Source organism: Typopeltis vanoorti, chromosome 7, assembly GCF_054136105.1.
Source record: "Typopeltis vanoorti isolate ZY-2024b chromosome 7, IOZ_Tvanoo_1.0, whole genome shotgun sequence".
Lineage (NCBI taxonomy): Eukaryota > Metazoa > Arthropoda > Arachnida > Uropygi > Thelyphonidae > Typopeltis > Typopeltis vanoorti.
In genome coordinates, this window is record NC_143555.1 from 59685033 (window position 1) to 59699062 (window position 14030).

General features: G+C 37.7%; 1 protein-coding gene and 1 long non-coding RNA gene across 2 annotated transcripts in view; both read right to left on the reverse strand.

Annotated features, from left to right (window-relative positions):
* The window catches only part of LOC150104708 (fat-like cadherin-related tumor suppressor homolog), a 281975-nt gene extending 273588 nt beyond the window's left edge, over positions 1 to 8387 (reverse strand). The window contains exons 1-2 of the mRNA XM_090395612.1: positions 8377 to 8387; positions 5559 to 8287 (exon numbers count right to left, since the gene is read on the reverse strand). Of these exons, the coding sequence (XP_090251738.1) occupies positions 5559 to 8287; positions 8377 to 8387 (2740 nt within the window). The remainder of the gene's footprint in view (positions 1 to 5558; positions 8288 to 8376) is intronic.
* A 118-nt stretch (positions 8388 to 8505) lies between these two features.
* The window catches only part of LOC150104709 (uncharacterized), a 184633-nt gene continuing 179108 nt past the window's right edge, over positions 8506 to 14030 (reverse strand). Inside the window, exon 3 of the long non-coding RNA XR_016548517.1 lies at positions 8506 to 8934. This is a non-coding gene — a long non-coding RNA (uncharacterized LOC150104709). The remainder of the gene's footprint in view (positions 8935 to 14030) is intronic.

Genomic DNA, 14030 nt, shown 5'->3' on the forward strand with positions numbered 1-14030 from the left:
TAACTGATGGTAACTTATATAAACCTTTGGATAACATGCGATTAGTTATGATTTCGTGCATTAGTAATTATTGAAACAAAAAGTGCAACTTCAGGAAAATATTAAATAAATGAAAAATTTATGTCGCTGAAAACAAAAGGCAAAGAAAATGTTGTTTTCGCAAAAACCGTAGATACAGTTAGAAATTATGAACTGCACGAAATGTATTTTAAATATAGTAAAAATATAATAATAATGTATGAAATTATGATATTTTTCATAATCACAACTCAGCATTTAAGTACACACGTAACTGCGTGTTGGAGCAGATTAGAACAGCTAACCAGGAAATGCACTTGTCCAACACTGAAATAGTACGAACTGTGAAACGGTAAAAAAATTGAAGCCGACGTGTTTAACGTCTAAGAACCCCCTCTTCCTTCCTTCCTTCCATACACCCACCCACAGTACATTTAAACTATGACTTACATAAATATCAAAAATTCATTAATTAGTCTAATCACTAAAACTTACAGATTCCCTGATGTCACAAACTGATATTACAAGCTTCATTCAACAATTAATGCAAACGCCAGAAGAAGAAGAAGAAGAAAAGCAAGCAAACAAAAAAAACTAGCTTCCCTTTCAAGCTTAATCATCCATTTCCATAATTTATAATCCCAAGTGTTCCTTTACAATAATTCTCCTTTCTTTCCTTGTCGTTTCACGTTGCCTTTCATTTTTAGCGAGTCCTTAAGACTTGTTATTATATTGTCGGGATGACGACACAACAAATTACAAGCGGACAGACTCCAATTTCACAAAGAAAATAACGCTCCACTGCACTTCCTTTATGACAAATTATTTTAAGTTATTTTCTCCGGGGGTTTCTGAATTACGGATTTATTAAAATAAAGATTAATTAAGAACATATCCAAAAGCAACTGACACAGCTGAAATGGAAGTAGTGGTTCTGCTAGTCAATAAACTCGAGGAAAAAATGAACTTTTAAGTTTCAGTTAATAATTCTCCTGTTGTGTTCGCTTTATCCTTTATATTAATATTCACAGGGCTTTGAAGACTGTTAAGAAAACTGCTGTTGTAGACATGCTAATGAATTAATAATTCATCCAGGTATTCTGTTGGTTCATAAAATGAGACCAAACAAACAGGAAATGTTTATACTTTATATACAAAAAGGGGCATTGGGAATTCAAAGTTCGAAAAATATTTAATATTTGCCATCGTTGAATAGTGTTGTAAAAAACAAATATGTTTATGACTGTAGTTAAAGTTTATCAAAGGTGCACCTTTGATAGTCAACTACAATATCCCCTTATCTCAATCATATACCGTGCATTTTTATAATGACATGGTTCAATTATTAATTTTTGATTTCATTATATTGTTTCAGAGACGCTAATATTTTCATTGTCTATATGCTGAACATCAACGTAGTAATATAAGCTAATAGGTTTAATTTTCCTCGAATCCATCATTTTGTACCAAATCGGAGCGCCTATATTTAGACGAGCTGGAAAGAAAATGTTTTCTTCCGCCATATATTCTTTCAGACATTAGCCTTGAGACAACAGAAATGGTCCTACACATAAGCCCATGTGGCAGAAAAAAAAAGTCAGTAATGCTTGACACACTTTGTCAATTTACATCAATTTACATTTAATGGCCACTTCCTTGTCAGTATTCAGAAAAAGTCTGCGATGTTGCTCCGTAATACAAATGCCAAAAACACTTTACATCGACACAAGTATTCGAGAAAAACAAATAAAATACAGAACTCTTCTTACACTTCATAATATCAGATATTAACAACGGCTGGTTGTCACCCAGAAGTAGAAAATAAAATCGGTTGGGACTTTCTTAGAATAAAACGGTTAGATAGTGCTCAAATACATCGCTGCGGAACACTCGTAAAGAGAGAAAGAGAGAGCTAAGCAGATTGAAGTTACTGATGTCAGAGAACATAAAGATCATAATCAGAAGTCATAAACGCTGTAAAACATGCAAGTTACCTTCTTCCATTTGCAGCCGCGAGGCAACTGCTGTATTTCGCGATAAGAGCGTCATCTCATGGAGAAATGAATGGAAATGATAAGTTTTGATGAAATCGATCGACAAACCTGCATTATGGTTATATACGAGTATACTATTTTCCTTCAGCAGTAGCTAGAAGATTCGACAGGGTGGTTCAAATATTGTAGCAATTTGATTTCCCTGTTGTAATTTATATGAACCTCGAAGTGTCAGTCATTGCTAAGAGAGAGACTATAGACCACTCTATTTTAGCTTCAACGCAATACTGCTTGTCTAGTGTGGGTTTTTTTTCAACAAATATTTTCACACCACGCATTATTTTTAAAGTTTAGTTTCCTAGAATAGATAGCTGATAATAAAAATAACAGAGGCGATGCTCTAGGGATCAAACTCAGTATCTGAGAAATATGATTTTGCTGTGTGTTTTAATCATTTTTTTAATCATTAGGATCCGAAAGAAATCGCGTTCTCAGTTGAATGAAAATTATAGAGTTAATGAAAAAATTAGATAGCTTTCTTAAGATCTTGAAGAGGGGAAGGAAAAGAAAGTTCTGTGATCAATAAGGATGCATCCTCAGTCTTGAGATTCACAGTCATCTATTATGAACCTAAGGACGTTATGAGCATTTATTTTGGCAATTTTGTAAATGTCAGCTTTAAATAACATGAAAACTAACAAAGCTTGCTTGACAACGAAATAAAAATTTCCCATCACAATTTACTTGTATGTACAAATAAAAAATAATAATTTAATTCGCGAAAATAAACTCAGTTAGAAAGAACTGAACGCTAGTTTGAATTCTCTATCCCTAGTATGTTATGAGCGATCCTCTTCCTCGATTAATTGGAATTCTTTCTATTGCAAGCTTTCTGCCTCACCTTCCTTACAAGTAAGAAGAAATAATTATTACAACCTTCCAAAGGTAGCGATTTGTTTATAGAAATAGACGAGTTCGGTTATTTAGAATCAGGCTGAAAGTAGCAACATGAAGAGCCATTATGTTATGTATGTCAGTTTTGTTCCTTTGTTGGTTTGCCTGTTTCGAGAGTAAAAACCGAATTCCGGAAAAGGAAAGACTGCTTTTTTTTTCAGCTACTTTATTCTCGGTTGAAAAAACTGCCTACAGCAGAAAGTGCCTTGAAAGGATTTAAGGGTTATTTTTATTTATTTATTTTTTATTAAGGAAAGTATATATATTCACCATTCCTTCAAATGGAGACGTCCAAATCCAATGAAAGGTGAGGTAATCGGTCTGAAAGAACTTTCATGATTTAAATCCATCTACACTGGCTATCGGGTAAAGATACGGAGGGGATTAAAATATGCAGCTTTAATCATAAAGCTTATTATTATTTTTTTAAATTTCGGAGTATATACAACTATATTTCTAGCGACCAAAAATCTGAAGAAAACAGGAAACAAGTTTCTCTACAGAATATCACGATTATTAAAATAATGGAGGCTTTGGTTGAACAGCGTACTTAAAAAGGGGAAGAAAAAGTGGGGTTAACGATCCAAACCTACTTAATACAACTCTTAGTCAAGGTGACACCCAAATGGTTCAAAGAATTCCTTTCAAATTTATCTGCCTGTATCAAGAATCCGGTAGAAACCGTACACCGAGGAAAGCAGTAACAAGAAGGTCCGCAGTCGGTCGATGGTGTTCACAGTGCGGCTTAACACAACGCAGAACTGTCTTACCTTCAGCACCCTAAGTGGGTCATTCGGTTGTGGGAGAGGTAGGAGACAGGCCAGAGGCGTTGTGTCCGTTTATCTCAGCAATCTCCGACAATAATGAAGGTCGTCGCCTTTAGTTATAGAACAGGCTAACATTCCCGGTTTATTAAGGAAGGAAGGAAAAAAGGGAAAAAAGAAAGAAAGAAAAGAAAGAAGACTTGTAACAGATTAACTTTCTTTCCCCTTCCCCTTATTTGCTTTGTATCGTCGCTAACGTGCGATGTTTATTAATGGGGCAACAACTCTTCAAACGTCATGTTTTCATACTCCAACAACCTCAGTGTCATTAGTGTGTTTGTTCTTCAAATTAACCCTTTTTAAATGCGCGTCAACGAAGGAGCGAGAAAGACGCAGCTCCTTCGAATTTGTGAATCTCTGACACGGCACATTTCTTAAGTTGCTGTTCATTTCTTTTTGATTTAAACGTATTAAAGTCCCTTCACTTGAGGAAAAGAAAAAAAAAAAGTAAACACGCTACTTCAATGAATCTCAAAATTGGTAGTGGAATTCCAAGCCGGTGAAGGCTAGCTCAAGTAAATGGCATTTCAAAGAACTCCAGTGAAAGACGAAAATGAGAAAAGTTATAATGACTTCGTAAAGACCGGAGGAATTTAAATATCGAGAAACTCTTTATGTAAACACCAATAAAGTAATAACCACTAATGGATTTATATTAAAATTCACGTAACGGAAACAGGTATGCGGTCCAACTGAAAATACATGAAGAAATGAACAGCGATGGTCGGCTGCATTCTTAACAGGAGCTGAATCGGCTTCCAACTAATTGCGTCTCAGAATTTGAATAATGATGTGCAATACTAAGATTATCTCGAAATTACTTCTTAACTCTTTTCCCACCATTTCTGAAAAACTAAAGGCTATCGGTTTTCCGTTTTAAAAGCATTTAAAAAATAAAATGTCTACTGTTACTTGATTATTAAGAAACCACTTTCTTATTAGATATTTGGATGATTTCGATGATCCTTAGCACCAACTAATCGGCTTCCCTATATCGGTAATCAAAGTACAGCGGATATCCTCAGTTATCTGCTAATGCAAATAGTAGTAGATATCTACGAACAAATATGGGACATCCCAATAGTTCCGTTACTTGGTGATGTCGACGCTTCCAGGAAATAACAGCGGCGGCGAATAAATTGCGGATATATATCTATGAAATATAGAGTTAAAATCATTACTATCATTCCGGATACGAAAGTTTCTTATAACCGCGCGGAGATCATGCAATTGCTGCAGATTAATTTCATATTCATCATAAGAGCAAATTAAATATAAATTATAAGAAATTTCAAATATTTCAACTGTCCTCTCATGCAGGAACACGAAGGCAATTTCAAGTGATCAACGCAATGTAAGAATACATAAAATACTAACATATAATAATCCAGGATGGCATTTTGGTATTTGAAAACAAGTGCAGTATGTGCCTCGACAAATGGAGCAAGAAACCGAAACTAAACTAAATAGCTTTTCAGTTTGGTAAATGCTATTTCGAAATGTGATATAGGTAATTAAATTCTTCTTCGGTAAATAGTATTAAAATAATACTAAAAAGATTAAAATACTAAAATTAAATTATAATGAAATACTAAAAAGTAAATTTTAAGTAATTTAGCAGATGTATTGGATCATGACGAAGGCCGCTGAAAAAAAATGCACTAAGATTGATAGCACGCTCTCTCTCTCTCTCTCTCTCTCATGCAGACAAATTGGGTTTTTCACTCACTCAGGAATAAAAGTTTATATAAAATTAAAAACAACTTACCTTGATCATCAATAGAAAATACGCCAATTCCATCTCCGTCCCTGAGAGAATAGATAATAGCATTATCAACATTTGGTCTGTCTTGATCTTTAGCCACTACCTGAGTGACAAATGTTCCTTCTGGTTTGTTCTCGCGCACTGCTCCTGTAGCGACAACATCAGGGAAACGTGGTGGATAGAAGTTTTCGTTGACATCCTCTACTTCCACTAGCAGATAAGTGATGGAAGACAGTGGAGGATCGCCTCTATCTTGAGCTACCACTGTAAGATTATACAACTGTTTCTTCTCGAAGTCCAAAGGCTCGGCCAACCTAATGATTCCCATCAAAGGATCGATCTGAAATGCCTTGTCACCAGACAACGAATACTGCACCTCGCCTCCTTGATCTTCGTCTAAGTCGTGAGCAAGCATCACCATCACAACAGATCCAGGAGGTATATCCTCGCGGATCTTCACCCAATACTGAGAAAGTCGAAACTGGGGAGCATTGTCATTGATGTCCAATATTTTAATGTTCACAACGCACGTGGAAGAGAGCGGGTTCTCTGGACTCGAATCAGATACACGCACTTTCACATGATAGTGATCAATTCGTTCACGATCCAGAGGTCCGTGCACGGTAAGAACGCCATTCACGGAATCGATGTGAAAGTCTTCTTGGTCAGTTTCCAGCATGAAGTTTAGCAAAGCATTATCGCCAATATCCATATCGGTGGCCCTCAAGCGTACAATACTGGTGCCATTCTGAACATCCTCGGACAATGCAAAACTGTACGAAGACTTCTCAAACAACGGTATGTTGTCGTTTACATCCTCTACGTGGACCACTATGCTTGTGGCTGCTGACTTCTGAGGTCTTCCTAAGTCGTAGGTGGAAATATTCAGCATATACCTCGACGTTCTCTCCCTGTCTAATGGACTCATCACCACCAAGCGACCAGTGTACATGTCCACACGGAAACAACTATCCTCGTCACCTGCAGTGATGACATGCACCACCCGTCCACTGTAGCCATGATCACGATCACGTGCTCTTAACACGCCCACTTCTGTTCCGACAGCCACACTTTCGTTGACCCATATTTCTTTAGGAATGGTCTGCGGAAATTCTGGGGAATGTCGATTTTCACCGTAGTGAACCAACGTCGGTTCCGATCCATCGATAGGCTTGTTGTTCACCTTACCCAAACGTATTTGTTCCTTCAGCCTCTCTGTCACTCCAACATCTCGACATTCCACAACAGCTGCTCGGTCTGTAAATCTTCTATTTCCACCACTGCTGACGATCTTCAGATGAATGGACATAACGTCAGCAAAATGCGTACTGTCAGTCGCCGACACGTTTAGCACTTTCTCTCGTGCCGGTTGCTCAGACAGCGCACACGTGACTTTCAGCACTCCTGTGACAGGATCAAGATTGAAACAAGGGTCGTCGTTGGAAGGAACCATTCGATATGTTACGATACTTCCAATATCAAAATCGATGGCAGAAAGAGTGAGAACTTCCATGTCACGTGGTGCAGAATCCGAGATATATCCGACGCAGTCGACCTTCTCGAATAACGGTCTATGGTCATTCACATCTCGAACCTTTACTCGAACGGTCATTTCGGTCTGCCGTCGGTAAGGTGATCCCCAGTCAGAAGCACGAACCTTCAGAACATACTGTCTGCGCATGGTCTCGTAGTCGAGCACGTCGGAAGTTCTGATGTCTCCGGTGAAGTGGTCAATGACAAAGGGCACCGGAGTCAAATTGGCAAAACTGTAAGTAACATAGCCGTTATCTCCTTCGTCTTCATCGACGGCGTGCACCGAATACACTAAGCTTCCTGAAGGTCGATTTTCGTCGAACATCACCATCACGGTGGTCGTGTTGAAGATGGGATCGTTGTCGTTGTTATCCAATACCTTGATGTTAACTATAGCACTTCCTTTTTTTCTGGGCCCTCGTAGACCCTTGTCCACAGCACTGACAGTGAGGGAGTAATAAGGCTTCGTTTCACGATCCAGCTGCCGAGTGGTTGTAATGAGTCCTGTATTGCTGTTTACCGAAAACGTGTTGAAGTCATTTCCACTCTCGATGGTGTACAAGAGTTTTGCAAACTTGCGCGAACCTACTGCCGACACTTGAAGCAGTGGAGAACTTGGTGGAGCGATCTCTTCAATTTCCACCTCGTAATCCGACTGGCTGAAGATAGGTGGCTTTCCCTCAGCTTCACGTATTTTTACCTGCACAATTTGCGTGGTGGATTTGGGAGGATGACCTTTATCGGTGGCGCGGAAGGTGAGTGTGTAAGTTCCGGGAGGAAGTTCTTGCTCGACTCTTTGATTTACCTTGAGATCAAATTCGCTAAGTTTTCGACCAGGTGTTACTCGAAAATAGCCATCAGGATCACCGTCTATAATCTCTACACTTTGGATCTCCCCGTGCACTCCTCGGTCTTTATCTACTACCCTGACCATAGCATATACATCCGGGTCGCTACGCTCCAAAATTGAAGGAAACTGACGTACAACTATCTCCGGTGCAAACAGGTTCACGGGGGTCACTTTAATTCGGACGGTAGCAGTGCTCACTCTCAAGTCCCCTGCCCGGAACTTTGGACCACGATCTTGAGCCAAGACAGTCAGTTGATGATATGACTGCTTCTGGAAATCCAAAGGTCGCGTTAATGTCAAAGTACCACGAGTCGGATGGACGGCAAACTGCAATGTAGGTTCACGAAAACTGAAATAAATCTCACTATTAATCCCACTGTCCGCGTCAGAGGCTGTCACTTGGAAGATGCTCCGATGGAGAGGAGTGTCCTCCCTCACAGCAACGTCATATTCGGATGAATGAAACAGAGGATTCAAATCATTTGTGTCCAGTATATGCACGTTAACTACAGTTTGTGCTTTTAATCTCACGCTCCGTCTGTGCAGGGAAGTTACTGTTGCTCGCACTTCCAGTTTATAATGGTCTTGATATTCGCGATTAAGCACAGCCTGCTCTTCTGTACGAGTCCTGACCAGCAGGAAGCAAAAGTCACCAACTTGCCGTGTCTCCGCTTTGAAAAGTTTTCTCTGATCCCCAGATATTATCTTGTAACGTATAACGAGAGAAGGATCAGACACGAATATCCCCATCTTCTCCGTTGGGGTAACGAATGTTTTTCCCACTGAATTCTCAGGAATGGTAGCATTATATACTGGTTGGGTAAAATCCATAGAGTTCTTGGCGGATGCCCGTCCCCACCAGCACAACACGCAAGACAGAAGAAGAGAAAGGTGTACCCAGTGCCATCTCCAGCCTGCTACAGGATCGTGTCCAACCCTCAGGTTAGCCATTACTGTTGCGATCTTCTTATGTCACCAGAGAATCGCAGTGAAATTCTGAAAAAAAAAAAGGCAAAAATAAATGCACGCATCAGTACGATTCTCTTCTTAGAAATAAATAGTTCAATTAATGCTGACAGTTATAAATGCGTTCTTATGGAAACTTAGAAGTTTCCATGGTTACAAAGCAAAGCAAACAAAACGCAAGCCACGCCAAAGTGCAACAATTAATCAGAAATTATCGCTACATAAGAGCTATTTGTATACTCTGCTACAATGTTCGTTTTCTCACTTGTCTCTTTACAGTGCTATATTCCTTTCTTTAACTTTATTATCTGCTAATGAATTGTGACGTCGTTGTCACAGCAATGATTTCCTATATTTTTCTTTTTCCTTTCACTTATGAGAGAATACAGTATGTTTGCTATTTGGTGAATAGAAACACTGGTGATTTCCAACATGTGCGCATACATTTCCGCCAATTACATTACGAGAGTACTTGTTCAGCTAATACTATCAGGTTCGTGTGTAGTACTTTAACAAAATTAATGAAATTAGCAAATATAATTGTGAAGGTTCCATTTAATTTGAGATACCAATTAAATCGAACTTGCTTATTTGTTATCCAAAATAATTTTAAAATATTTTAAAAGATGAGCTCAGTTATTGTATTTAATCTTATATAATCAGAGCAAAACGAATCAACTACAGATTTACTATAACTCTTTCAGGAGGATTGGCCGAGACAGTTTCGGCTTGAAGGACAAGCCATTTTATTTTATATTTTATTTCACACACACACAATAAGCAAATATTGATATATACTTTCAAGTAGGGAACAACATACATACATATAAAGGGAGGACCAATACAGCATAATAACAATCAACATCAGAGATTACTGGAATCAAGCAAACCATAATAAAAATGTATGCACGTACAATCAAGGAAAATTCTGTTGAGCAAGCGAATTAATGGTACCGGATAAATGAGGACATTTGATAAAAAATTAATTAAATTAAAAAAAAATACGCATTCAAGAGAGGTAACATGAACAGCAAATTTTGTAGATACAGATAAAATAAGCACAGAACAAAATATGAATAGAAAAAAAGGTGCCAAGTTCGCATTTGGAGTTGATGTAATTGGATCTAAGTGGTACAAATTTCCTTATTGAAAAATATCAAAGGAAAAGTAACAAATGGTATAAAAATGAAAAATAAATACATTGATAATATTTTAAGGAATATATGAAAAATAAGCACAGCTGACATTTACACTGGAGAAAGAAAGACGATTAAAAAAACTGTGCAATGGTTTTCAAAACATGTCACGTGAAAGCGTGTTAGAATATGATATCGACCTATGCTGAATTCTCCGCCATTTGTGATCTGATGTATTGGAAACACATCGCAAAATACTCGCACAGCTCTGAACTCAACAGGAGGAAAGAGTCGAACATGGGTATTGGAATGCATTCTTCCACTGAACCTTTCAGATGATCGGAAGAGAAATAGCGATGTCCGGCTCATACTGACAATGGTAGCTCTTATCTTATGCTTACGGAAGTAATTTTTATAGACCTGTAGGAGGTGAAGTAACATCTACATGTACGATGGCTTTCCATTTTGGAACAACGTTCCTTTTGCTGGACCTGTCAGCGCCGCACTTTCCCTGATCGACTGCCTCCACTTGTGGCAATGTACAGTCAAGATGCATTGGAGCTCTGCCAGCTCCTGTCCATGTGCCATATTACTCTAAACCGGTCTTGTCACAGACAATTGTCATATTTATCGTTTCCAGCGGCGATAGACGACACGCACGTTTATCTTATGGGGAAGGAATTTACTCCATAACGCTGGTAGGATGATCCACTGCATTAGCAATATCTCGATGTCCGCCTTTCCTTTGAAATATCTTGCATCAGTATTTCAAGTGAAGAGTGTACCCTGGACCTTGCCAGTTAAAAAAAAAAAACTCAATTTTGTCCTCAACTTCAAGAAATCAATATGGTAGGCATGTCTACTAGTTTCACCTTAGCTGTTTATAAATACTACATGTCGGTGGAACACAAACACATGCGTGCATATTTTACGTACAGGAAATCTCGCTTTATTATTTTTTCATTTTTATAGCGAAAAATTCAAATTTGTATTCATAATCGATACATCGTTTCTTCTATGGACAAAAAAAATAAATAAAAGCTGCAATTTCGTTCAGTTATGAAATCTAATTTATTTCAACTTGAGTCAAAGTTAAGTCTGAATTTCCAAATTCAGTCTGTTATAATATTAGTTACACGTAAGTTGTAAGTAACAGACTGCTACAATATTTCCTAGTAAACAACATTATTAATACTTTAATGCATATATATATATATATATATATATGACTACTACTATTAACTCGGAGGTGGGATATGTTCATTTTAATATAAAGTGACTAAAAATCCGAGAATATAACAAATTGAGATAACGCAACATGTTTCGTCGGGATTGACTTCATCAGGCGTTAAAAAAGACACTGAAAAAAACATTGAGACACTCTAAAGCTATACAATTATAAAGCTATAATATTCGACTGTAAATTACAGTTATTATGAACTTGAGCTATAGTCCGTGTTAAAGTTCTATTGTTGTACACTTGTGTGTGTGTGGAACCACGCGATCTCCAGTATCTGATAGTAGAGCTGAAAGAGTCAGGCAAATTATAGCTGAGATTATTGTTCATATGAAGAGGGTCCAAGGTGATTTCTTTTGACTCGACAATGCGGCGTTCTACCTCATCGTGGCAAATGTGTAGTTTTGAAGCTGTTGTCCAATTTACTTCATGTTGGCGGCTTTCGTTGTTCGCGTTTATTGAAAACAGGACATGGCCTGATAGGGCAGTAGCTCTGGTTCTCTTGTAAGCAATGTCTCTCTGGTGGTCCTCGAGACGTAGGAGGATAGATTTCTCCGTTTGGTCATAGTAAGGTTTTCCGCACTCACATGTGACTTTGTATACACCTGGGAATTGTAGAAGGTTGTGAGATTGTTTGTAGTTACTGAAACTTGATCTTATTTTTGGAAGAGTCGAGAAGCACGTTTGTATGTTAAATTTCTTTAAGATTCTACTCAGTTTTTTGGATAGGGTGCTGATATATGGCAAGGAGATATAACCTTTGGAGTCGTCCTGTGTTTCTACGTTGCTACGTTGACAGCGGGATAGTTGTTTGTTGATACTTTTTAAAGAGTAGCCATTGCTTTTAAAGGTCCATTTAAGATGTGTAGTTCTTTTTTTTAGTTCTTCTTCATCTGACAGTACAGATCTTGCACGATTCGCAAGAGTTGATATAATACCCAACTTTTGCGCTGGATGGTGATGTGAGGATGCATGCAAATATCTGTGCGTGTGTGTTGGCTTTCTAAATATAGAGACTTTTATTGATTCAGGCGTCTTGGTGAGTTTAACATCTAGAAAACAGAGGGAACTATTTTCTTCAGTCTCCATGGTCAATTTGATATCCTGATGGAGGTTGTTTAAGTGGTTGAGAAACCTGTGAAGATTCTCGATACCATGTTCCCATATGAGGAATATATCGTCCACATATCTAAGCCAAATTCTTGGTTTTAAACTAAAAGAGGAGATTGCCTTTTGTTCAAAATCCTAGAAAAAATGTTGGCTAATATAGGAGAGGGGGGCTTCCTATAACTAATCCTTTGACCTGTTTATAAAGTTTACCTTCGAATTCAAAATAGCCAGAGTTTACACAGTGAGATAGTAGAGAGAACATTTTATTTGGAATCTTGTTCTTTAAAATATGGAGAACTCCTTGTGTCGGAATGTTGGTAAAGAGTGCTACCACGTCAAAGCTCACCATGATGTCAGAAGATCTGAGTTTTAAGTCCATGATTTTAGAGACAAAATCTGTTGAGTTTTTAATATAAGAAGATTTTCCCGCATAAGCTTTTAACGATGACGCCAGATATTTAGATAACCTGCAGGTGGGTGAGTCAATGCTGTCTACTATAGGTCTCAGTGGATAGTTTTCTTTATGTACCTTAGGGAGACCATATAGCCTTGGAATGAGTGGGTGTAAAGAACGGATGGAAATCCGTGTGTGTGTGTGTGTGTGTGTGTATATTATTATTTTTAAACTGAAGTTTTGAAATCGAGATATACTGTTGTCCATCTAAGAAAACCGACAGAGGAAGACAATACTCTACAGGATCGTAGCATTTGTTCCAATATTGTTTATTGTTATAGTAAAGGCAGAGAAGTAATGACAGACGATGTCCAATCGAGTCAGGGTAAAATGCCCAAAAATTCCTTTATTTCAAAGAATCACCAGTAATGACTTGATTCATATAAATCTAGAACACATGTGTTCTAGATTATCACGCAAAACCTACTGGCTTTATTACTTTCATCGCAAGCGCTGTTTTGAATTAATATGACATGATTATTTAATATATATACTGTATATAGAAATTCAGACTTAACTTTTTAATAACTTATATATATATAAATAGCACTACCGAATGTGGAGTTGATTTCCTTACGTTACACTTAAGTTATCCAGAAGTGTGGAACCATACCATGCATGTCATCCACTATCGGAATGGTCTTAGTGGGATTACCAGAAGAGACTACTGTGACCATTGGGTAAGTAAGGTATATCATATATGCTAGCAATATATGATATACTTACCCAATGCGTTCTCTAGGCAGTTCATCTGTTTTACAGAAAACAAAATTCAGAAATTTCAGAACGGGAAGAAAATTGCACTTCCGTATGAGAAGATTAACTTATCTTCCATTAAAAAATCCTTATAAATGCCCACTTGCATCTCCGACAGGATGAGAATCTAGATCATTCTAACCAAAGGGTACCTGTGGTACTGCCCTATGAATTCTGTCAATTCATATAAATTGTTCTTTCTTTGTTCACAAAATAAAGAATAACCCAAAGAATTGTGCATTTATATCGATGATGACTAAGATTCTGCGCTATAAACGAGGACAAAGAGATGAGGGCATGATTTCTGATAATAAATTACAGAAATATAGATGTATCGCATTCACTTCTTGATTTCCAATAAGAACGACTTGCCTAGTTTTCTTTTAATACATGTACAATATCATGCGGATATTGAATGATTTGATAACCATGC